The sequence below is a fragment of the Arvicanthis niloticus genome, chromosome 5, assembly GCF_011762505.2.
Source record: "Arvicanthis niloticus isolate mArvNil1 chromosome 5, mArvNil1.pat.X, whole genome shotgun sequence".
In the NCBI taxonomy this organism is placed as follows: domain Eukaryota; kingdom Metazoa; phylum Chordata; class Mammalia; order Rodentia; family Muridae; genus Arvicanthis; species Arvicanthis niloticus.
In genome coordinates this window covers 98,217,472-98,242,338 of record NC_047662.1, presented here as the reverse complement: position 1 = coordinate 98,242,338, position 24,867 = coordinate 98,217,472, and the positions used below count along the sequence as shown (strand labels likewise).

The 24,867-nt window shown below is 47.2% G+C and overlaps 1 protein-coding gene across 3 annotated transcripts in view; it reads left to right on the top strand.

Moving 5' to 3' along the window:
- The window catches only part of Tmod1 (tropomodulin 1), a 74,855-nt gene that overhangs the window by 21,804 nt on the left and 28,184 nt on the right, over positions 1-24,867 (top strand). For 2 of the 3 annotated variants that reach the window (XM_034502185.2, XM_076935024.1), the window contains exons 3-4: positions 16,157-16,313; positions 21,250-21,369. In XM_034502185.2, coding sequence (XP_034358076.1) covers positions 16,157-16,313; positions 21,250-21,369 — 277 coding nt within the window. The remainder of the gene's footprint in view (positions 1-16,156; positions 16,314-21,249; positions 21,370-24,867) is intronic. The other variant, XM_076935025.1, reaches the window with a different exon arrangement.

Sequence of the window (24,867 nt, the reverse complement as noted above, 5' to 3'; positions counted from 1 at the left end):
CAGAGACCATCTGCCTGACTCAGTCTACAGATGCAATGTTCATCTCCCCCAGAAACACCCTCCCAGATACAACCAGAATAACATCCAACCAAACGCCTGGCAACCCAGGGCTCAGACAAGCTGACTCATAAAATTACCCATCACAAGTCCGCCTCTTCATCAACTTGGCACCTGTGTGTATCTTTTCAAACCACATGCAATTATTAGCAAACAAAGACAACAGTGTGTCATAGCTGTGCCCAACACGATTCTATGTAGGATAAACCGGTCCCTCTTTTCCAGGAGGGGAGGTAAGATCTCCAGGGTGTTTACTCAAACACCACCATAGAGAATTAATACTTCAGTGGTACCACACCAAAAGTCAGTACTGCTTATGCTGTGTGATAAGACCTGGGGCAGGGCAATGACCTCTGCTGCCCACATACATGGTCAGGAAGCAGGAGGAGATACTCATGACAGCTATAGATAGCCCTGGTTTCTCTAACCAGATGGCAATAACCAATATTTGTAACCACCTCCTACCATTAACCAATCTGCACTGCCTCGACCCTCAGCAAGCACCTCCGCCAACTGTGGTTCTTGACCTGATGGGCTTCCTGCTCTGTGTTGTTAACTGTTCTTCTCAGGTTTCTCACCAGCTTTCAGCACAGCAGCTCCAGGAGTTACCCCAAGAATTCCCCATCCACATGAGGTCCCTGATTACGGAGTAGTTGGTGGTCAGCTTCAGTCCCCTACTGATTCTGAAGCAAGAGGAACACCTGGGGCCAGGTAGCAGTGTGTTAACCTACTGTTCAGTGGAGTCATTGTCCCTCCTGTGACAGAAGCCTTTTGTTCTTTTGGAACTGAGACTTCTAGGCAAGCAGAGCAGAAGGCCAAGGGAACGCAAACAAAACTATTGCTAATTCATGCCTCACTAAGGGTGATGTTGTGTGCCACCACTCCAGTGCCCAACCTCAAGTCCTGGACCTGTGGATCTTAGCTCTGAGGGAGACAGTACCACATGAGGTCCCTGATTCAGAGCATGGGTAGACCTCTAGAGAGCCTAGCCCAGCCCTGCAAGGCCCTGCCTCCGAGCTAGTACTGTGACAGACAGTCTTCCGAGGACCACTGTGCTGTCCCGGCACGGCCTGCTGCTTCTGGACAGTGGAGACCAGATTGGAATGAATTGTCAGAGCAACAGAGAATATGGAGGACCCTCCCACGTATTTTAAGTTTCACTTTGCCGTTGGCATGTTTAAGTTGTTCCTTCAATGGTGATGTCTTGTTTGGCAAACTCCGCTGGAGCCATGAACAGGGTTAAGGGAGACATTCCCATCAGCCTCCTGGACAGGTCTCTAACCTGTGACTCCATGGCAGGTACCCAGCACAACTGAAGGCAGAATGGTATTAAATAAATGGTCTTAAAGATGGAAGCTTTATGCCCCTCTTAAAACCAGGCATCACTCAACTCTGACCTAACAGTGGCCCATTAGGAAAACAACACTTGAGTAGCGTTTTGCTAATCCACAGGCCATCGCTCCTGAGGTACAGTGAGCAAGGCCACCCCAGCCCTCTCTTTGACACATATGGTCTTGGGCTGCCTGTGGTCTGTCCTTCTCCAGGCCTCAGTATGCCACCCATAAAATTATCAAGTCAGTTGTTCCCTTAAGGGTGGGTCCCTGCCCCACAGAATGACATCCATCTAAGTATGTCCTCATCTTGCTAATCACAACTGTCTCAGCTATGAGATGGTTCTTTGGTGAGGATGCTTAATTTCATTGGCAAGAAGCCTTGGTGGAGGGTCTTGGGTTTCTCCTTCCCCTGCTTCCTCCATTCAGAGCAAAGGAAAGATTGGACTTTTCAGTTCTAACTGTTCTAGATTACTGTTCTGTAGGAACAGAGGAAGAGGGAGTCACTTTTAAGAGTGAGAAGATAAGCCACATGACTGCCCAGAGTTAATTTAATGCTAGATACCATCACTGGAGCCTGGCATGAACACTGCCTTTGGTTAGCTCAGGGTATACTAGGAAAGCAGAATAGATTACATCCTAGGAACAGATTACATCCTAGGAGCCTAGAGGGGCAATTACTTCCTCCTGGTGGGAGGTTCCACAGACCAGTTGAGGTTGGAACCACACCCAATTGAGTGTGGTTCCCTGTGTCGGGGTTTGCTGGGGGTGGGGGAAGGAGTCTCAGTGTGATTTCTATGGAAACTTGGATGAAAATAGAAAAGGGAAGGAGGTGTGTAATGATGCTGAGATGGCAAGGCAGCTGGGACCTCTCTTTATGACCTGGGGAGCCTCTCAGAGGTGATTCTATGTGGTTTAGTGGTTTGGGATCTAACCATGGAGATGCCTGCCAGAAGGAGGTGAAAGGGGTTTGTGTAGCAACAGTACATCCTGGGAGTTCTCACAGGCAAGTGCTTTTCCTGAAGGTGAAGAAGGATGCTGCCCCTCTCCTCAGGCCCTAGAATGTTGATTCTGTACCATTTCCCTGAAGAATTGTGTGCATCCACCCCACCCCAGACACCCACACTCCTGCTGTGTCTGGCCCTCTGCTCTTTTGGCATTACCCTGCAGTGTGAGCCTGAGGTCAGATGAGGCAGTAGCTGCAAATAGGGCAGGTGATGACAGGGGTCTGAATCCACTGTCAGCCCCAGAAGGTGGAGCCTCTCAGAACCAGGATTTTAGTTTCCAGGGACTGTGCTGAGGCACTGGCTGGGTTTCTGCTTCACCCCTAAACCAACAAAGAACTCACAGAGAGTCCCCTACTCAAATGGCAGGCTATGGCCTCAGAAGTCCCCAGGGACCTCTGTATCATTCAGCCTGTTCTACCTCAAAGGTAGCTGGGAAGAGGCCACTTTGTGGGTGCCCACAGGAGAGAGAAGACACAAGGGGTTCAGATTGCTGCCCAGCTTGCCTGATCACAGAACAGGGTACCAGGAGTCAGATTGCAAACATCCTGGAGAGAAGCATAAACCCTGGGACAGGTTCTCGCCACCTGAGACCCACCATTCTCAAGGTCTATGCTTTCAAAAGTGACACTGTTCAAAAGCTCCTTTCTCTTTTTCAGTTCAGGGAGAAGAAAAGAGAAACCAAAGAAGAGGGGAAAGATAATAGAGTGGTAGGGTTAGTGTCCCAGCCCCACAATTGACCCCTTCATTGAGATGGGCTCCCTTGCCTGATTTACAAGGCAGTGGAGTTTTTGAAAGGCAAATGGGGCTCCCTCTATCCCAGAACAGAACATTCCAGCTCCAGTTTCACTGGGCCCTGAGCCCAGCTCTGTAATCAGGACTCTGGAGAGGCTGAAGGTATGCAGGCCCAGAGGAGGAGAGCCCAACAGGTGTCCAATCCCCCTATTCCAGGCCAGGATCAGAGTCCAGAGAGGGAAAGGAACCTGCCCCCAGGGCAGATACCCAGACAGCCAGAGTAGACCCCGAGACCTCAGTGCCCCTTGGCAGACTCCACACTCCTGCATTTATTTGTGTGCCCTGGTGCTGGTGTGGTACTTACTATGTACTCAGGCTGTTCTAAGTACTTGGAAGACATAGCTCACCTCACTTCACCATGATCCTGGGAGGCAGGTGATCTTGTCATCCCAACTTCAGAGAGGCAGGGTAACTTGTCCAGCATCTTACACGTAGGCGGTGGCAGAGCCCAAACATGGTCTTAGAGTTCATGCCCTAGCCAGAGGAAGTAATCCCCTCTCTGAGTTCCATCTGTTCCTAGGATATAATTCTATTCTGCCTACCTGGTATACCTAAGGCATCATAGGAGTTTGGAGGAGGAGAGCTGGGGCCACCGATGTGCTCTGGCTTTGCAGTTCTGGAAGCAGCACATGCAATGATCCTTTTCTCTCTGGAAGGAGGTGGAAACAGAGTTATCTGCTCTACTCTACTCAGGCCTGTGTCTTTCCCTGTTTGCATCTCAGTTCCTCTCAGTAAAGTACACCCAGTTGGTCCAGATGGCTCGGAAGTCCCCTATGGCTCTATCCACTTGTAATTTTCTGAGCCCTTCCTAGCTGTCTCGGGACCTGATGGCATCAAACACTTGAGAGGGCAGCGTGTGCGATTATGCAACACTTAAGTCCCAGTGTCACATGACAGAGTAGAGTAGAACACTTGAGAAGCAGCTTCGCCACAGAGGATTCTAACTTGTTCACATTAAAAAAAAAAAAAAGTCCTTGAGACTTAGTATCTCTCATTCTGGAAAATCTCGAGTTTATCATGAGATTGCTGCCCTTGGACTCCCTCCGGAAAGGAATGCCTCATGTGCTAAAAGTGTCTGCTGGTGACTGACTCCCAGCCTTGCCCTTTCTCTCTCTGCATGCGGCTAAGTGGACGCTGCGCTGAAGTACAGCCAACTCCTCACCCAGTCCTGCCTTTGTGCTGAGCTGTAGGAGAAATGAGCATGGGAGGGGTGGGCTATCCCAGGAGTGTGTGCCAGCAACAGTGGGCAGGCTCTTACAGTTGATGGGCCCCATGGACTATCTAGTCCTCTGAGTGGGTTCAGCATGTAGCTCTACTTAAGATGCAGAGGTTGAGCCATGGAGGGATGAGAACTGGGTGCCTCATAAGCACGACGACTTCATTTTGATTCCCAGATGCCAAATTAAAGAATACTAGGAAGGGAGACTGAATTCCTCGTGCTTCTTCGGGGTGAGAAGGGGAGACAGATGGATGCCTGGAGCTCATTGGCCAGCCAATCTAACCAATCAGTGAGCTCCATGTTTAGGGAGCGACCCATGTCAATAAATAACTTTGGCTTCGACACATACACGAACAGGCCAGGGTACCAGCACAGTAGTGCTTACGCACACACACACACACACACACCATGAAAATATATGAAGAAAAAATTAAGAGGTTACCAACAAATAACTTATTAATATGAGACTTTGAGGGAAAATGACTATTTTAAGAAGGCTGAACATGTTTTCAAGAGAGACGGTAGATTAATCTCAACCTTATAAAGAGACTGGAGCCTAAGAGTTGATTTTTAAGTCAGCTGTTGGGAATTTGTGACACAGTATCACCACAGAAATGCTAATGGAAGCGGGCTGTCTTCAAGGCCTGAGGTAATATGATTCTCTACAGACATGCTCTTGCATGCTGGGGGCACAGCATATCATGGGGATTGTCTCATAAAACCTCCACAAAGATCCTGTGCTCGAGCCTCATGGCAGCAGGAGTCTCTGCCATTCTATAGATGGGGCTGGGGTAATGTGAGGAACCCTACTGCTATTAAACAGTGGACTGTGTTCAGCAGGTCCTTTCTGAGCTGATGTGTCAAGGGTTCTGAAAACAAGGGGCCTCAGACTGCAGAAAGAAATGATGGAGGAGCCGCTCAGAACTGTGGATTCTCAGAGCAGCAAAGGCACTTGGAGCCATTAGCGCACACATACATGCACATACATCTACACGGACACAGAAACATACACATGCACACACAAGCATACATGTATATGTACTTGCATGCTCACATGTATACACATGCATCCACTCATACATCATACACACATTTGCTCACATATGCATATGCACAGAGACATGTGTGCATTTACATATGTACACACATGCAATGCAAGAGAAAGACCCTGACTGTGGCATCCTCCTGGACATAAACTGTTTGGTTGGTGCTATCTTTGACCAAGCCACCATTATAGCAGTCCCATGAGTCACATATAACCATTGTAGTGATAAAAATGAACACTGACAAGACCATGAACCCAAGAGAGGGGAGAAAACCTACCAAAGGTCACACTCCTAGGTCAGCAACTGGGTTACGAGGAGACCTGGGCCTTCTGGTCACACCTCAGGGCTTCCTGTGGATCTGACTCTCCCTCCCATGCCCCAGATCAGGTCCTGTAGGGCACGGGGCTTGCCTGGCCATCCCAGCAGCAGCCAAGTTTGGTCCATGGGCTGTCTTGTAACACAAACCGACAGAATTGCAAGCGCGGGACAGAAGTAAACAGTTGGAATGGAAAGAAATAAATCTCTCCTCTAAAAATAGGCTCTCATCCTTAGAAACACTGCCCGACAGTGTGTGCAGAACTGAGGGTGAGAGTAAGGCCAGGCTGCAGTGTCCCCACCCCACCCTTGTCTCCGGACACCTCTCCTCACTGTCTCCGTTCTCCATGCTTCCCAGTGTCCCCTCTTTTCTGCTGCTAGAACCAGGGCCCTTTATCCCTTAGGTTCAACATTCTCCCATTCTGCAGGATGACAACCCCTCAACACCTGGAGCCTTGCTGCCCCCAGCATGGCACCTCCAGCACAGGAAACAGGGCACTTGCTTTCTACTTCTGTGGCATTTCTATTGCGTGGTGCAGAGGGAGAATGCACGCAATACCTACCTCCCCACATGGATCAGATCTTTATATCTTGTCTCCTTTGACTCGGACCATCTTTAAAAAGATAAGATACCTCTGGCTAAAGCCTGGAGCCAACTTCTCAGCCTTGGCCTATTTTCCATCTCTCCCTACTCCCCTGAGCACTTCTCACCCCTCAGGCAACAAACAGGATCCCCACAGCGTCAGGTGGGACATGCAGACGATAGATGAAAGAAAGGAGTCTGTGGCCACCAAGGCCCATATTTTATTTTTCCCACCTTTGAAAGGACCTGGATACAATGAAATCCGCAGTGTTTAAAGAGATTCACTGTACGGAAAAAGATTGTGTCATGTGCCACAATCTTTGAGGAAGGAAACTATTATCTGCATCTGATAGCCTGCACCTCAGAGACAATAGGGAATGGTAGGAGCTGGGGTAAGTGGGAGTCTGTCTGAAGGTCACCTGCTGTTAGCTCTGTGTGAACGGTCAGGCTCAGCATTGCTGCACCAGGTAATGTTTCAAGAGGTTCAGGAAATCTGTTTTTTCCTGTATAGGCCCCTGGTTTTAAAACATTGGCAATCTCTTGAAACACTCAAGACCAAACCAAAAAATTCCAAGCTTCTGTATTTCGCTGGGCCATAGATTCCTCCATTTGCAGGTCTGTCTTCTGTTGCTGCTTTGTATGACAAAGTTTGGGCTTTATTTTTTTTGTTTCACAAGCATACCTACATGCATATGTATATATAAATATGATTATGTCAAAAGGACCTTGGGTGTCAGGAAGATGGCTCAGCCGATAAAGTCCGGTGCAAGCAGAAGGACCTGAGATTGGATCCCCAGCACCAACAGATCTGACCATGGATGCTTGTACTCTTGGTACTGTGGCTTGGGGAGCAGATATAGGTGGATCCAGGGGCTTGCTGGAAGCTAGTCTGAATGACCAGATGAACTCTAAGTTTAATGAGTGAGAAGCTCTGTCTCAAAAAGTAGGGCAAAGTGACTGAGAAAGACATCCAGAATCAGCCTCTGGCCTCTTACACATACGTTTGTACGCACACACACACACATGTGTACACACACACACACATACTTGCACGCATGCACATGCACTTCATACAGTACTACATGCACACACAAGAAAAAGAACAGAAAGACAAAGAACCTGCCTGGCACACAGTTTGTTGCACCTGAATATCTGGTTGTTAAATCGCTAAAATCTGAAACTCAGAGCCACACAGTATCAGCCTAGAGTTTGGCTTCTGGTGCTCAGACCTGGCTTTCCTGCTGGGCCCACCTGCCTAGTCCTAGGGCACAGTGAAGAAGGATAGTCCTTTTGTTGAGGGAGGCTTGGACTGACTAGCATGTGACCTCAGTGAGTTCCGAACCCCTTCCGAGTCCCCTTCGACCGCGAAAGAGACACGTGAGGCAGTGTTCGGGTGGTTACTACAACGAGGCTTTATTCTTGTATCAGCAGAAGCGGAAAGACCCCCAAGCCCGGGAAAGGCACTGCTATATGTACCCTAGAGTGGCGTGTTCACTTCTGATTGGCTGTTCACTCATCACCTCATATTACGCCCCGGGATGGGCAGTGGCTTGGCGCGCTTTTGCCTTTTGCACCTGCGCAGTTAGTTGTTTACTTGTGGGAACACAGGATGCCCGTGCCATCTTGTAATGGCGAATGTTATCACCGCTCGCCGCGGTTCCTAACACTCTCCTCCCAACTCTCAGTGTCCCCAGCACCCATCCTGGAGGCTATACTGCTGGCCCTGCCCTCTAATGGGGGGAGGTTAGGGACTTAGTCACAGAGCAGCAGTACCCAGCCTAATGGAGGCATGCTGTACACACACACCCACACCCTTTAAGACATAACTGATTTCTTTGGCAAAAGTAATTCAATAGTTTATTTTTGTTACCGTGGAGAATCAAGTTAAGGGCCATTCTGTGCGTGGCTAGTCATCCATTGCCAGAGGTCTGCAGAACACACTCCGTATAAACAGTGTCATTTGTATGCAAGCTTGGGCCTCCTGCCCTGTGGCTTTTAAGCCTGAAATCATTAGTGCAGTAGATATTTCGAGATGGTCCTAACAGAGTTTTTAGGAGTCTGCGGTCCTTTGTTTTAGTGTATTGTGTGCCTGGACAGCTATGCGCATACTCACATCTTAAGCCCACAGTGGTCTAGCCTGGGAGGTTTCTAACAGAACCCTCACTGCATATAGCAATGATGACTGAAAGACTCGCTGATGCCAGTTTGCAGGGTGTGAGAGCCACTAGCAGTCCAGGAAGGAATCTGTGGATCTCTGCTGTCCTTCAGATGACTGGACTCCAGCATGCAGGTGTAAAGGTCAGACTGAGACGGTGCACACCTGAGTCCGGTATTTGACAGGAAGTTGATGTCGAAAGAGCCGAAAATAAGCTGTGTGTTGTGATACACACCTGGAATCCCAGGAACTTGAGGGCACGGGGGTGGGGGGGTGGGGAGCTGCAGCAGGAAAATTGATGTTACCCTGGGCTAAATAGTAAGTTTAAGACTTTGTATTAGAAATAAATCATTTTTTTTAAAAAGTGCCATATGAAATGTGGTTACTTTTCTATGATTTTTTTCCAAGAATATATTAAACTTTTTTGCTTCTGCAATTTAAAAACATTCTTTGTTTTTTAGCTTGTGCTTTTTGTTTGTTTGTTTGTTTGAGACAAGGTCCCACTGCATAGTCCTATCTATATAGAACAGGCTGGCCACAAACTCACAGAGATCTGCCTGCCTCTGCCTCCCCAACATTAAAGGTATATGTGCCACCACTCACAGCTTAAAAACATTCTTAATTGAGAATAAATGTGTATACCTCTTTCCCTAGCCCTGTGCCAGGAGCGAGCAGAGATCTACACTAAAGGAGGTACTGACTTCCTCTATGTGGAGTTTTAGTCTGGTGGCAAACTTAGATCAAACATGGCAACCTGGCGGCCGAGGCTGAGGCCTTTTTAAAATGTGTTTTATTTGCCCTGGATGTTTAGATGACATGTCAATGTTTTAAAATCAAAAGAGTTCCCATTAAAATAAGCAGGTTTAATCAGCCCATCCACATCGTGGATGTCATCAGTTTGCTGAAGCTGCATGCTATGGGGCTCAAAAGGCACAGTCAGCACTACCCCAAGGCTCCCACAGCTGCCATTTTAAGCTGGTATCAGAGAGTGCCTATCCACCCATTCCTTGAACCCACACAGACTTTCCCGTCTAATATACAAGGCTGGCCACTGTGGTGAAGCCAGAGAGCTTGTGCAGTGGACTTACTTTAGGCTCTTGCAGGAGGATGAGATTCCTTGGAGACAAATGCCCCCCCCCCTTGCCTGAAGGCATCCTAGAGTCCACCACTACAGGTGACATACAGCCCTCGGTAACAGATTGCACTTCACTGTTCAGTGGCATGACCCCTTCAGGGCCTTGACCAAGATGTCTTGAGGGAAGGACCATGGGTGGCTGAGATTTCTCTTTATTGTCTGCTCCACCCCCTTCACCTCCCAATGTCTTTGCTCCACTTGGCTGGGTCATGATCTGTCTCCTTGTACAATGCCTGGGCACACTAGCAATGGCCACTCAGTAAATGTTTGTTGAGCCCATTTCTTAAAAGATGATGAAAGATACGTTCTACACATACATGGTCATGACATTCTCCTTGCCACCAAGATGGTGATGAGGACTCTTCCCCACATTGGCTGGCCTGTGTCTGAGAGTCAGGCTTGAGTCCTAAGCATTGAAGGTGATCCAAAACAGTATTTTGTCTCTCTCATCTCCTTCCCGGTCATTTCTATCCACATCACACTGGGATACGGCAGCATTTCCGATCCAGCTGGTTCTGACCAAGCCTGCCCCAGCATCCCTGCTGGCGGCTAGCCTGAGACCAGCCTCACTTCTCAGCATCCCAGGACTGCTCGAGTTAGTTGTTGCTTTGGGTGTTTTGATAATATTTTCCTATTGGGGGGAGCAGGGGGGAAGGGAATAGCTTTCTTTTAGATGTAATTCACACACCATTCAATTTACCCATTTAAAGTAGACAATTTGGTTTTTAAATCTATTCACGGTTGTCCAACCTTCAATATAGTCAATTTGAAAACATTTTCATCACCTCGAAAAGAAATCTCTTCCCAACTTGCTGTTGCTGCTCAGTACACATTTCTGAGCCGTCTGACCCCAGGCTGCTGTCATGAAGCACTGCAAACTGTGGGACTTACGCACTAGAACCATATTTTCTAAGTCCCAGGGGCTCAGAAGGCCCAGTCTGGGGTCCGGCAGGGTGGCTTTCTTATGGAGGACCTCTTTCTGGCTTGGGATCAGCTGCCTCTCGCTATACCCTCTTGTGACAGGTGGCTGAGGAAGGCCACACAGCAATCTGTGATGTCTCTTCTTGGAAGGACTCTAATCCTGCTCTACCTCGTGACCTCACGGAACCTCTGTCACTTCCACACAGATCCTATCTCCAAATGCAGTTATGTTGGGAGTTGGGGCGTCAGTGTATGGCTTGGGGGTTGGGGACACAGTTCAGCCTGTTAGCTCCAGCCCTGGAGCTACCATTTAGGCATTTTTTGTCTTATAGACTGGACTATTTTGGATGTCACGTTGTGGGGAATCGTGGAGTTGGCTTGGTCTAGCTTCCTGGAGAGGCATACATACATCAGTGGTTTTTCAGCTTAGAGTATGTGACTCCTGAGAAACTGAGGCACTCCCTCCAGTAGTAAAGCATCCAGGCTGCCAGTGTTCCCTAGACGTCAGTAAAGCATATAGAAGCTTGACAGAACAGTTAGTCTTAGTCATTTGTCTTATATAATCTGTATAGCTTGCAAACGCCATTGTATCCTGACAACTACCATTGTATTGATCCTGACAACAGCCATTATATTCTGTTTCTGATAAGAAAGTAAGAAGTCTGCTTGCAGTAAACTTGTCTCAGCCTCAGTCTTGCTGAGACTCCTCTAGGCAGACCTGGTTGTCATTTCCACTAGCCATATTAGGAGACCCTAGCTCTGTACGTAAGCACTGCTGCTTACATCCCATGAATCACAGCATATTATAATGCTTTTGTACCTGGCTTCTTTCACTTAACATGTTTCCCGGTTCACTCATGTTGTGGTACACTATTCCTTTTCATGGCTCAACAGTATTCAGTAGCAGAGATCTACCATGTTTTATTTATCCATCCACCAGTTAATGGAATTTAACATGTTTTGATCCATCCTTTGGACCATTACTAATCATGTTTTTATGTTTATCTGTGTACACGTTTTGGGGTTAGCCTATGGTTTGAATTCTTTTCCATCTCCGAGTGCGGTTTCTGGGTCATATGGCAATTCTATGTATAGCATTTTTCAGAAACTGCCAGACTGCTCTCCAAGGAGACCATAGCATCTCACATTCTTGGCATTCACGAAGCCGAGCTCTGGTTTCACCACATTCTCACCGATACTTGTTATCGTCTTTGCTTTTGACTGTGCCTCTCCAGTGTGAGTTGCGTTTCTCTGGTGGCTGGTGGTGCTGAGTATCTCCTCATGAGCTTCCTGGACATCTTTGAGACAGGTTTTTGTCTTGATTTGGGATGGAGTCTCGCTATGTAGCCCCGAGTGCTTCAACCTCTCTATCTTCAGCTTGGATTGAAGGCATGTGCTGCTACACGTAGCTAATCAGAAATGTCTTATAATTAAAAATTTTAATTTATTTATTTTGTGTGTAGGGAGTATATGTGTATACATGTTCACGCATGTGCATGTGGTGACCAGAGGTCAGTGTCTGCTGTCGTCCGCATTTGCTTTCTGCCTTATTTTTTAGCAGTATATTTGGTTCTGTGGATGGTCCATACGTTTATACAAACTGAATTCATGACATTAATCCACAACTCCCTCCCTCTAACTCCTCCTAGTGCCCCTCACTCCATCTCTATCTATTTCTGTTATTAATACCCCCCAGTCTAATGAATGCTGTTCACAAGCACATCCACCCTGTCTCTTTGAAGCAGGGTCTTCAATGAGCCTAGAACTCCCCACTTAGGCGAGGTGGCCAGCCAGCAAGCGCCAGGAGCCATTCTGTCTCTGCCTTTCAATCGCCAGGGATTGCAGGTGCTCAAGGACTCATGTGTACCCTAGGGATCAAACTCAGCTCCTCCCCATTGCGGAGCAGATGTTTTACTGACTGAACCATCTCTCCAGCCCCTCATCAAGAATTTTGTATGTTCTTTGAGAACAATTCAGCTTCTTTGACCATTCTTTAAATTGTTAGTTTGTTTGTTTGTTTATTTATTTATTTATTTATTTATTTATGGTTCTCTATTATTGAGTCCCAAGAGAAATCCATGCATTCTGGATATTGTCCTCTTATCAGATATGTATTCGATTTACAAGCATTTCTCTCAGTTGGCCTCTTTGCCAGTGTCCTTTGAAGCACAAATGTTTTTAATTTGGGGAAAGTCCAGTCAGTCTATTTTTTTTTCTTCTGTTGCTCATTGTTTTGTGTCATATCTAAGAAACCATTGCCTAATTCAGAGTCAGAAGATTTATGGCCACATGATGCCTACAGTGCCTTCTAAGGATTTTATAGCTTCAGTTTTTACATTTAGGTCTTTGATCTGCTTTGAGTTAATATTTATGTACATGGTGAGGTCATAGGCTGGTTTTGAAAACAAGATAAAGTGATAAATAACTGAGTTTTAAAAGATGTAACTCTCTTTGATTTTAACTGAAGATTCTGTGATATTTTGTCAATGTGGCCTTTAATGGAAAAAACATAAGCTCTGAGCCTAGTAAGGCAGGCGTGGTCACAGTGTACTTTAGAAAGTCGCTGAGCCAAGAATCATTAGAAAATACTTTTGAAATTTGGAGTTTTAAAACTTAGCTTCTTTCATTAAATATTTAAGTTAGTGAAGCCATGTTTTAATATGATTCACACATTAAAAACATCTTTCCTTCCATATTTTATGTCCTTGATTTAATGTAGTGGTTCCCAGCCAGAGGCAGTGTTTGGAGATGGGTTTTGGGGTCACGGTACAGCTGGCCTCTAATGGGGTAGAAGCCATATCGGCTACTACCAGAGCATTAGAACAGTTTCTGTGACTCTGTTGTCCAGTTTTGTACACCACGATACCAAGGTGGAGAAGCTGACCTGGCTAAGCCAGGGTCCTCTGGCAGCAAGATCTGAAGTTTGAAACCCCTTTCTAACTTCCTGGGTTTCTCTCATCCCAATACTGAGCTCCAACCTTTTCCTGCCATTAAAATCCTCTGTGGTACCCTGGTGATTACAACACTGAGGACACTGAAGGGTGACAAACTAAACTCAGCTCTTGGCTACAGAATAAGACCCTGCTTTAAATAGTAGTAGTAGTAGTAGAAGTAGTGGGAAGAAGAAGAAGAAGAAGAAGAAGAAGAAGAAGAAGAAGGAGGAGGAGGAGGAGGAGGAGGAGGAGGAGGAGGAGGAGGAGGAGGAGGAGGAGGAGGAGGAGGAAGAGAAAGAGGAGGAGGAGGAGGAGGAGGAAGAGGAGGAGGAGGAAGAGGAGGAGGAAGAGAAAGAGGAGGAGGAAGAGGAGGAGGAGGAGAAGAGGAGGAGGAGGAAGAGAAAGAGGAGGAGGAGGAAGAGGAGGAGGAAGGCAAAAACAATAATAAAGCAAAGCAAATAACCCATAAAGAATGATGAAATTCTTTATGGAGAGAAAAATCCCTTTGTGTCCCTTGAAGGGACAACCATCAGGCACTTAGCTTCAGGAATTAACTCATTTCATATTTGTGTGTCTGGGTTTCTTGGATTCTTAAAACATATCTGGATAACTTATTTTCTGTTACCCACATCTTGGGTGTCTGGCCTCCTGCTGAATTGTATCTTACCTGATGACAGAACAAGAGTGGGAAGCTATCATGTGTGGGCATTTAATAGATCAGTGCAGGGCAATATTTCACATTGCCTAATTTTAACTTCCCCCAAATTTGGATGAGACAGCCACTCATATTATTATTCATCATATTCTGTCACCATAGAAACCATAGCACATGGAGGTCAGGGGGGTGGAGCTTGGTTAATGTACCATTCAGTTGTACCACCACTGGTCCATGATAGGCCTTAGGCCTGATGTAGCCTCAACTGAGAAGTGCAGACCTGTCACAAAGTAGATGTGTCATCCACTAATAGCATAAGTCACTCACTGTGGATAGCCATAGACATACATGGCAGGCAGTAAAGTGTACCCTTATCACTATGCTGCAAGAAGTCCCTGCCATGGGATAGAAGGAGTGAGTCCCATATCTAGCTTTAGGAAGAGCATGTGACCTATACCTGCTGGCAGAAGTGGCTCACCTGGGAGTGCCATCTGTCTGGCTCATCACAGTGAATAGTGTCTGGGAACTGTTGTTGTAGGAGAGCTGTGACTCTTGTGGCATCATTTATATCCCCTGTCCTTGACCCCAAATCAGCCCAAGCTTCTTTTCTGCCTACTGGTCCTCTTCTCACAAAATACCCCAGTTCCCAAATGCCTCTGCTGGCCTCTGATTTACATCCCTTTGCATCTATCCCAGCCCCCACTGGGGGAACTCCTGATTCCCCAGTCTTGCAATTTGTAAATCCTTGTGACCTATTGTGGGGGCACGCCCTAGTATTATTGAGACAACAGCAGGTGTCAGACAGTAGGGAAGTACTCCATAAACAGCACATAGCTCTCTGCCAAGTTCCATCCCTGCGGGCATGCCTGTCCCATGTGTCTCTCATCTTCTCCTCAAGGGGTCTTCAGGAAAGGATCTGGAGTGTTGTGCGTAACAAGGTATAAGCTCTTCAGGGGAACCCATATTTGAGTTAAGAGTGGCACAAATCTAGTCAATTTGGGGGTGCAGCAAAGATTACACACCTGCCTGTGAGGCTCCCCTTTTGCTCTCTGAATGCCAGGGGCCACAGTGTGCATGAGGATTAGAAATGAAGTCTGCCTCTCCCCTACATCTGAGGGAATATCCTGGGGTTGTTCCGGGTCTAGCCCCAAAACTCCTTGGGAAATCTGTGTTCTGGGCCTCAGTTTTCTCTTGAAGGGAGGGTTGTCTATTCCCTGAACATCCTTGAAACTCTCATTGTCTTTGATTCTTGAAATGCTAGGGGCTGACTTAGGGTGAAACCAATTGAAATGGTCGAAATCCCCCTAACTAGGAATCTGCTTCGGTAGTGAGGTGCCCACGTTTGAAGAGGAGAGCACAGCAATTGAGTTAATATCATCATTCCTGAGAAATCCATCTCCAGAGGCAACATTCAAAATATCTAACAGTCAGTTCTCATGAGCGCAAACCCGCCAGACTCAGAAGGCCTGTTAGGCCATGGAGACTGGGGTCTGAGTGTGTCTTGCCTGCTTTGTACTGATGTTGAGATTTTCTCGGGCTTGTTGGGGGTTCCCCTTCTTTATAAGTCATCTTCCATCCAAGGCCCTACCAAGCTCCTTTTGGCCTCTCTCTTTGATCACTAACCACACTGTAGCAAATATAATTTTGCACTCAAATACCATATTCCAAGACTTTCTCTATGCTCAGCCTGTGCTGGCTGCTGCCCTGTTGGTTAACCCTACGTGTTTAAAAAGTGTTACAGGTGGGGGCACCAGAGGACTGAGCCCCACAGTTTCTCTCTGCTTCGTAAGTGCCTGTGACCTGGGACAAGTCCCAGCCCTTCTCCAGCTTTCAGGTTCCTTGCATAGCTAAGGAAAGGACTTGGCTAGATTCTCCAGTTCTGAGGCCCTGCCAGTCTGTGTTATGTTTCTGGAGAATTGCATACCTATAGCTGCTGACTGCTCTCTCTTTCTCTCTTTCTCCTTTTTTCTCTCTCTCTCTCTTTCTTACCCACCACCCCCATCTTAGAATGCACTGCTCCCTGCAGGCCTGAGGCAGAAGGATCAGACCACCAAGGCACCCACAGGCCCCTTTAAAAGAGAGGAGCTTTTGGACCACTTGGAAAAGCAAGCGAAGGAATTTAAGGACCGAGAAGACCTGGTTCCCTACACAGGGGAGAAACGAGGTACTAAACAGCATGGATCTCATGAGCACGTCCTTCCTGGGGCATCACATAGGACCACTTGTGTGTCCCACCCTGTGTTGGGCCAAATACACCTGGGCCTCTTGTGTCCTTCCCATCTGAACAGGAAACCATTCCTGTTCCCAAAACGTCTTCTGTGATGTGTGTTCAATCCGTTGGGGGTAATCTGAGGAAAAAGACTTACTCAGACAACCAAAGTGTCTCCCCAAATCCCCTTTAACTAGGTTGCATTGGCTATTTTTCATTCAAACCTAGGTACTTTTGAGGGAAAGAGGAAGCTGTTACTAATAGCATCAAAACATGAGACTTAAACAAGGACCATTCTATGTAAATGAGGATGGAGGTATATAGTCCGAATCCCTCTGTCCTAATTCTGCTTTCTCTAAAGTCTCTCTTTTCCTGGCAGTGGTAACATCCTTCCTTCATCTCTTCTTCCAAGATCCTCTGCTCCTGACAAAAACAAGCTATCTAGAAGTCTCCAGGGGCAGGAAGGATAAACGATCTCATGACACTGCACTTCAGGTCCTCCCTTTCCTTTGCGATCGATCATCTACTTGCATGCCATGCCCCTACTCTCTGCCCTGTAGTCTGCAGACTCTGTAGAGCAGAAGTCTGAGTTCTGAACTTCAAAATCTACAGGCATTGTTTACTACAGGAACGTTATACTCTCCCTGATGCCCAGCTCCACGCCCTCAGGACTGTGTCTGCCTCTCTAGCAGGAGATGCAGTGGTTGAAACAGCCTAGAGCCCAGGTCCTGCTACTTGCTAGATGTGAGAGCTCAGTGAATTAATTCAGTTCCTCTTCTAGCAAATCAGGGTGAAGAAAATAAACATCCCAGCCTCCCAGGCTGCCAGGGTGGGGGGTGGGGGGCTGGGGGAGGGTCAGAGGTGCATCTAAAGCTCTTACACTCACCCTGGCGCACAGCAAGTATCATGGAAGAATTAGCCGTGACTAATCCGTTCTGTCCATACTGACCTCTATCAGAAACATTGCCTGCATTTCCTTTGATAAGATGTACCATCATCCTCCACTCCCCTCTTGGATATTTCCTATCTCAGAGAACTGAGTGTGTCTTTATCTGTACCTTCCCCTTTATCATCTTTTCCTCTCAAGCTAGGCCTTGAGAGTTAGGGACATGGGCTATCTAGTGGTCCCAGCTAGCCCAGGGGCTAGCCTTCAGTAGGGATGAGTATGGGTTGAGTATGAGGCAAAGGTGAGGAATGTGCATCACTCCAGGGGCACATGGCATTGGCACAGGATTCACGGGTGCCCTGTATCTTGTCACATCCCCCAGCACTAACGCCTTGTACATCAAAGGTGCCTCGTGGCTATTTATTGAATCAAAGCATTTGTTTTAATTAACTGTGAGGCTGATTCCCTTTTCAGTCCTTCCCACTGTCCCCACCCACAAGAACACAAGCATGCTGAAGCAGGCTCTGTGTCTAGAACCGTCTCCTCTGTATCCCTGTTGCTGTCAGCACGGCACCTGTTGCTGTGCGACTGCCTAATATAAATGGTAGAACGTGAAAGCTCAAAGAGGCAGATACTGTGGAGGGATTCCAACCATCCCAGGCCCTGGGTTCCTATGGATCCCAACCATTGCAGGCACTCCTGAAAACTGGAAGGTCCAAGAGACTCAGTGAGGCAATTGGACCACCAAACTTGAGAGTGTGCTAGGCTGAGACTTCTGGAGAGGGTGCCAGTGGTGATGGGGAGGAGGTTTGCTGAATGAACCCAACAAAGAAGGTGAGCTCTAAGTGGTGTTCTCACCCAAGGACTTACTTGTGCCATAGGCAGGGCTCTCTGGCTCCCGTAGTCTCACCTGCCATTTGAAAGCTAGGTAAACTGAGGCTGTGAGAGCGTCAGCAGCAGATCCGAGGGAGCAGCAGAAAAATGTTTCCATATGGCAACAAGCTTTAAAGGTCCATCAGCATCGTCAAGAATGACGTAATTGGGGCTGGAGAGATGACTCAGAGGTTGAGTCTTGGCTTTCCTTCCAGGGGACCCAGGTTCAATTCCCAGCACCCACATGGTGACTCACAACTGTCCGTAACTCTAGTTCCAGAGGATCCAATGCCCTCTTCTGACCTCCAGGGGCACCGAGCATACATGTGGTGCACAGACACCCATTCAGCCAAAACAAAGTAGTCCAGCCAAAATAATATTTTTTAAAAGAATATAATTAATGTTAGTTGAAATTCTTATGAGTTAAGTAGAGATCTCTACAGAGGGGCTAGGGCCAGAGTCCCTCCAACTCTGACTGGTATCTCATGCTGTTAGACCAGGCTTTACTGAGAATTTAATCCCCCATAGCTAGCTTCAGCTGGTGTGATATCTACTTGAATAATTTGCCTATTTTTAAGTTGGGCCATTTGGCTTTTTGTTGATGAGTTGTAAAAGTTATTTCGGTATTCTTAAATTTTATTCCGTGTATTTATTTGTGTGATTATATGCATGCCTGCGTGTGTGTGTGTGTGTGTGTGAGTGTGTGTGTGCGCGCACACACACACAAAGTCAGAGGACAGCAGCTTCGTTGCTTGCTGGGCGAGTTCCATGGATTGAACTCAGCTTGTCAGGTTTGGGGACAGGGTCCTTACCAGCCAAGTTATCTTACCAGCCCGTTTCTCCATTTTTGATACCAGACATTTATCAGATATATGATCCATGAACATGTTAATCATTCCAAAAATTGGCTTTGCCCTTTCTCAGTCATATCCCTTGAGACTTTCAATTGTGGACAAAGTCCAAGCTGGTCTCTTTCATTGCCTGTGGCTCTCGCAAGATTCCATTGCGGATTCTAACTGTGCTCTTCTTTTCTTTAAGATGTTTCAGTTTTAGTTCTGATAGGTTGCTGGTCCATTTGGGTTTCATTTTTGGATGTAGTGTGAGGTAGGTGTCCACCAGACTTCATTCTTCTACATGTGAAAATCTAGTGGCCCAGCACTTGCTGAACAGACATGGAGTGTTGTTGGCAATAATTTGGCATCTGTGTTTGATTTCATTTCTAGACTCTCAACTCTATTGTTCGCTGTGCCCACCCTTAAATACCGACATGTCACCAGCTTAGTGGTTATGCTTTGAAATCGGTGAGCATGAGGCTCCTGATTTGGCTCTTTTGGGGGATCATTTTGGTTATTTGTGTGCCTTTGCTTTCCTGAGTCTGTGAAGGAAACTTCTGAGATTTTGATGGGGATCATGTTAAATCTATAGGTTGTTTTTTGTGGTATTGCTGCCTTAATACTACAAAGCTTTCCAATCCATTAAGTCAGATTTTTTTTCAGTTATTCTTTGTTTTCTTTACATTTTTTTAAATCGATACATTGTAGTTTTGGTGTACATGTATTTAAACTTTACTCCCAAGTATTGTATTTTTTGGTTACCATTGTGAACTGCTTTCCTAATTGCATTTGCATATTTCTATTGTATATAGAAATACCACTGCCTTTAGCCTCTGTCTCAACTGTTACTGAATTTATTAGTTCTAACAGGTTTTTGGAGGTAGGGGCGTGGGTTTTTTGTTTGATTGGTTGATTAGGTCTTTCTTTCCTTTCGGAATATGGAAGTTTAGACTTCCCCCCATATAAGAGCATGTTGTCTGTAAACAGAAACATCTTCTGTTTGCAGTCCACATGTCTTTCATCGCACCCATCCACTCTAACTAGAACTTCCACTGCAAGGTTGAACGGCAACGATAAAGCTGGGCATCCTTGTCTTGCTCTTGATCTTGGGGACTAGTTTCCTTACTTCTGTGAGGCCCTAGATCCTGAGCAGCCATTTCTATGACTCCCTCTCTGATCGGTCTTCCCCAAAACAGCACACACACACACACACAATCATAAACTACATGAACCGAATACCACAGACTAGTTAATTTATAAAAAAAAAATTAAATTCTAAAAGCTGGTAGCAGAGCAGAGGTGGAGAGTGACATTCCTTGCTGCGTGCTGATGTGGAGTGGTGGAGGGGCTCGCTCAGTGAGACAGTAAGGAAGCTCATGCTTCTCTTTCCCTTATAAAGTCCCTAGTGCGTCTCAGGAGCCCAACCTCATGACTTCGACTAATCCTAATGACCTCTCCCAAAGCCCCACCTCCACATATCCTTAACCTATGAATCTGGGGACTCGGCTCCCAGTGCACAAGCTTGGAGGGACACGGGCAAACCATGTGCAGTTTCTCAGAAATGAAATTAAAGTGTTCATGATGGTTTTCAAACTTGATTTTTCATGCAAAATTTCCCTAGGACATTTTCCCTTTTAATGATCTCCATGTTTTTTTTTTCTTTAACATTTCTTTGATTGTGAATGGTGTGTTTGTAAGTAAGAGAGTGAGTGTGAATTTGGGTGTCCACTGAAGCCAGAAGGGGGCATCGGGTCCCCTGAACTGATGTTCCAGGCAGTTTTGACTTGTGGGATGTGGGTGCTGAGAGTGAACTTGGGTCCTTGCAAGAGCAGTGGGCAGGCACTCTTCACCACGGAGCCTTGACTCTGGCCCCTCCATATCTTTTGTAATGACTTCTGGAATCCCTTGATACAGACTTCTTGAACAGTCTCTCCTTGTGGACACATGGTGGCCACTCTGATAGCTGCCCCATGCCTCCCTCGCCCACATTTAAGCACAGCAACAGCACCTCACTAGGATACATTCTGCTCGCTTTTATCCCTTAATATGTGTGAAATGATCTATTTTTATTGAAGAATGTTTATAAGTTTTCCTCTCCAGAGGCAGGCAGATTTCTGAGTTCAAGGCTAGCCTGGTCTACAGAGTGAGTTCCAGGACAGCCAGGACTACACAGAGAAACCCTGTCTTGGAAAAAAAAAAAAAAAAAAAGTTTTCCTCTCATGTCAGAACCTTTGGTGAAAGGGATCTCAGGCCCCACTGTAGCCACACACCCTGATGGGCACTCTGTGTGTGTTTACAGGAAAGATCTGGGTTCCCAAGCAAAAGCCAATGGATCCTGTTTTGGAGAGTGTGACACTGGAGCCGGAACTGGAGGAGGCCCTAGCAAATGCCTCGGATGCGGAACTGTGTGACATCGCAGGTAAGAGACATCACAGGAGAATGAATGAATATGTATAAGTGTATATATATATATATATATATATATATATATATATATATACAAAAACTAAAATGAAGAAATAAAGATAAACCATTCAAACACACACACCTGGTCACAGAACCACTTGTTGTCATGAGACCACTCCCCAGAGGAATAGGACTGTAGCGGAGGAGAGACAGGGTGAGAGCTCTGTCCTAGCCGTTCCCACCAAATTCTGCCTGAGCCACGTTATAAGAGGCTTGGAGCACACACAACTGTGCCTGGAGCATGTCATACCCACGCCTCTTATTTGTCCCGTCCTCTCCACCCTCATAGGTGCTTCCTTACCATCTTCCCAAGCAAACCCCAGAGTGTAGTCTACTACTGCAGACTCTCTGCCGCCACTCTCCTTACCACAGCCAAGCCCCTGCTCTATGCACTCTGCACCCCATCTCTTTGATGATGTTCACTACAGGCTGTACCTGGCACCCCACCTGCCTCTCCCCACACTGTGCCCTGGCTCAGTGAATGGGTGGTGTGGGGGAATTACTGCAGACCGCTGGCATAGGGGAGGAAAGGGATGATGGAGATGAGCTGGCAGTGGGTATACTGCAGGGAGAAAGACAAGTTGGCCCCAGAGATCCAGTGGATTCCCTGTCTTTAATGAAGGAGGAGGTCAGTGGAGGAAATACTGAACTCAGTATTGGGGCCCATGCTCTCTGAGTTATCCATGGATGGCCACCCAGATGGAAGTAGCCATGCATGATAGCCTAGCCATCTGCAGGTCTCACTTGGACATGGTCAGAAAGGCTAGGCTTCAGGAAGAACATGTGGCAGGCAGAGCCTGGGTTCACGAATAGAGTGGGGCAGGCCTAGCACGGGGCCCATCAGCCAGTCACAGGTGGGCAAAGAAACAAAGGACTGTGAGAAACCAGGAAGACTGACTGTAAGAGAGCCAAGGAGGCAGAAATGGTTTCGTGCTGCTCGAGACAGTGGAGCCCAGGCCAGACGAGGCTACATCTGCCTTTGCTTCATCCAGTCTGCCAGGCTCTCAGGATGCTGTGTGACTCTCGGTGGCATTGAGGCAGGAGGCTGCTGATGACTTTCCTCTGTGAGCAGTGCTGTTGAGCAGTGATTTAAACTGTGTATTTAGTGGTGACCGTGGGTGGTGGAGGTGAAAGCCAGATTGTAGGGAGATCAGACAGAGCAGGCAGGTAGCCTCTTAGTCCAGACAGCCCTTGCCCCAACAGAAAGAAACTGGGAAGGACAAAGGTAGAAAGGTCCAGAGAATGGTTGTCACTCTAAGCAACGCTGAAGGGACAACTGGTCCCAATAGAAACCCAGACACGCTGCTCAGGAGCCAGGTTTGCCTCACAAGGCTCAGTGGGTCATGGAAGATGTCAACAGAGCCATTCCAGAGCCTTCAGTGTGCCTGCAGATTTCATTCACCTACCTTCCCCAACATGCCCCTTGACTTCTGGTTAATCTGTGCAATGAGAGAGTAGATACCTTGCCCTGCCTGTCTCTATCTATCTGGGGCCTGCGCTGAGTCCCTGCATAGCATCATTACCCTCATTCTGGCACGCGGGATTAGTAAATGACCGCTGTCAGAGCAGGCTCCTGCCCCAGCATGAGCCACCACAGAACAGCCCTCCGAGCTGAGCCGAGCGGCTGGACCTGCTCTTGAAAACATTTTCCTTGTTGTTGGCAGACTGTTAGGATCTGTCTAAGATCCCAGGTCCCTGTGATGTCGGGGAAGGAGCAGGAGGCTGTGCGTCCACCCGTGTTAACTGTCCTTCTGGGCCTGTCATTCCACTTCAGCCATTACAAGGTGGCAGTGGAACATTTGCTAAGTGACAAACGTGTCCCAGGTGCTGTGTAAGGAGCTCTTCACTCAGCACTGTATTTGTTGACTGTGACAAATCCTATGAAGTAAATTCTATTATTGTCCCCATTTCACACCAAGACACCAGTTGTCCTTAGTTCTGGGACAGAGTCAAGGAGCTGAGATGATGCCAGGCTTTTGGCCTTGGGTAAAAAGCAGAACTAGGCAGTTGGAAGCAAGCTGTCCTGCATGGACAGAGGTGTTGGTGTGGCCAGCCCTCCACAAAGTGGCAGTTTGCCCAGGAAGGGATAGTTGGATTCTAAAGCCTACAGAGGGAGATAAGGGGTCTGTAGGCTACCTCTAGTCTCCATGTTTTCCCCATAAGATGTTTCCATGAACACAGACTTCACTGGGTCCCTCATACCCAGTACCAGTTACTCGAATTTCCTATGCACTGTGTACCTGGCTGTGAACTTGGTGCTCGTGAAAAAAAATTAAGATGCTGAGGAAAACAACCCTGCCTGTCCTCACGGAGCCGTGCTACACAGGCCACTGAGACATGGCCAGTAGGAGTGTCACTCTGAGGGGGACAGGAACAAAGCAAGAGAGGTGCTTGGATTAAATGATAGGGTCACCGGAAATAAAGACGTAGAAGACAAAGTCAAACAAGTAGAGGTGATTTAGTGACAGCGTGTTAGGGGGGAGGGACATTCAGGCACAGGGGGAGCTCCCGTCCAGGTCAGGGAGGTGCTTATATAGCAGCCTCAATGCCCGGAAATGCCAGGAGCCTGTATGAGGCCACAGAATGTGTGATCCACTGACCAAGAGGTGACAGAAGAGAGGTACATTGTTGACAATCCACACACTAACTCATTGAGTTGATGTACATTATGGAACACCCACCTTGTACTAGGACAAATGAATTCCATTCTCTGCCCTTGGGGGCCCAAGAGGTGCATAGGAGGACAGGCCAAAGTATGTGACTTCTTAAGTGTGAGTTCTGCTATGCAGAGCAGACTCTGGTGATACAAAGGTCTTGGCCTGTGGCCTATGACTTTAGCTTATCAGCCACTGGGAGTCATCTACAAACTCTTGAGACTATCAACGTCTCCTAACGTCACTCAAGGATTTTGTCCTAGCTGGATTTTAGAAACCCTTGCATTATGGCAGGAATAAGGAAAGGAGCCCCACTTTTCCCACCCTTTGGAGGGAGCACCCACCTCCCAAGGGCAGTGGGCCAGGTATATACTGTCCTCAGGTTGTTGGTGGCTTCCATGTCTTTAAGCACCCATACTCTGATTCTGAGACTCTCAGGGGATGTGCCTCATCTTGGAACAGTTTGCCAGCACCCAGGTTCCAGGCCAGAGCCAGCTTCAGCGCCCGTACCCAGGATGTGAGAACACAGCTCTCAGCCCACACTCCACCCAGGACGGCTCAAGCCCACAACAGCTGGAGAAGCCGAGGATGAGTGCTGTGATCACACTGCATTCTGAGTGGACTTACAAATGGAAGGAGCCCTGCCAAGGCAGAGAGAGGAAACAGAACTCAGTGTTCTTTTTTAAGAGTTCAAAAATAGTCCTTTTCGAGTTTTGAGGAAGATCTACATTAAAAAAAAAAAAAAAAAAAATACAATCAAGATCCCTGGTGCTAACAACCAGCCGAGAAGAAGGAAG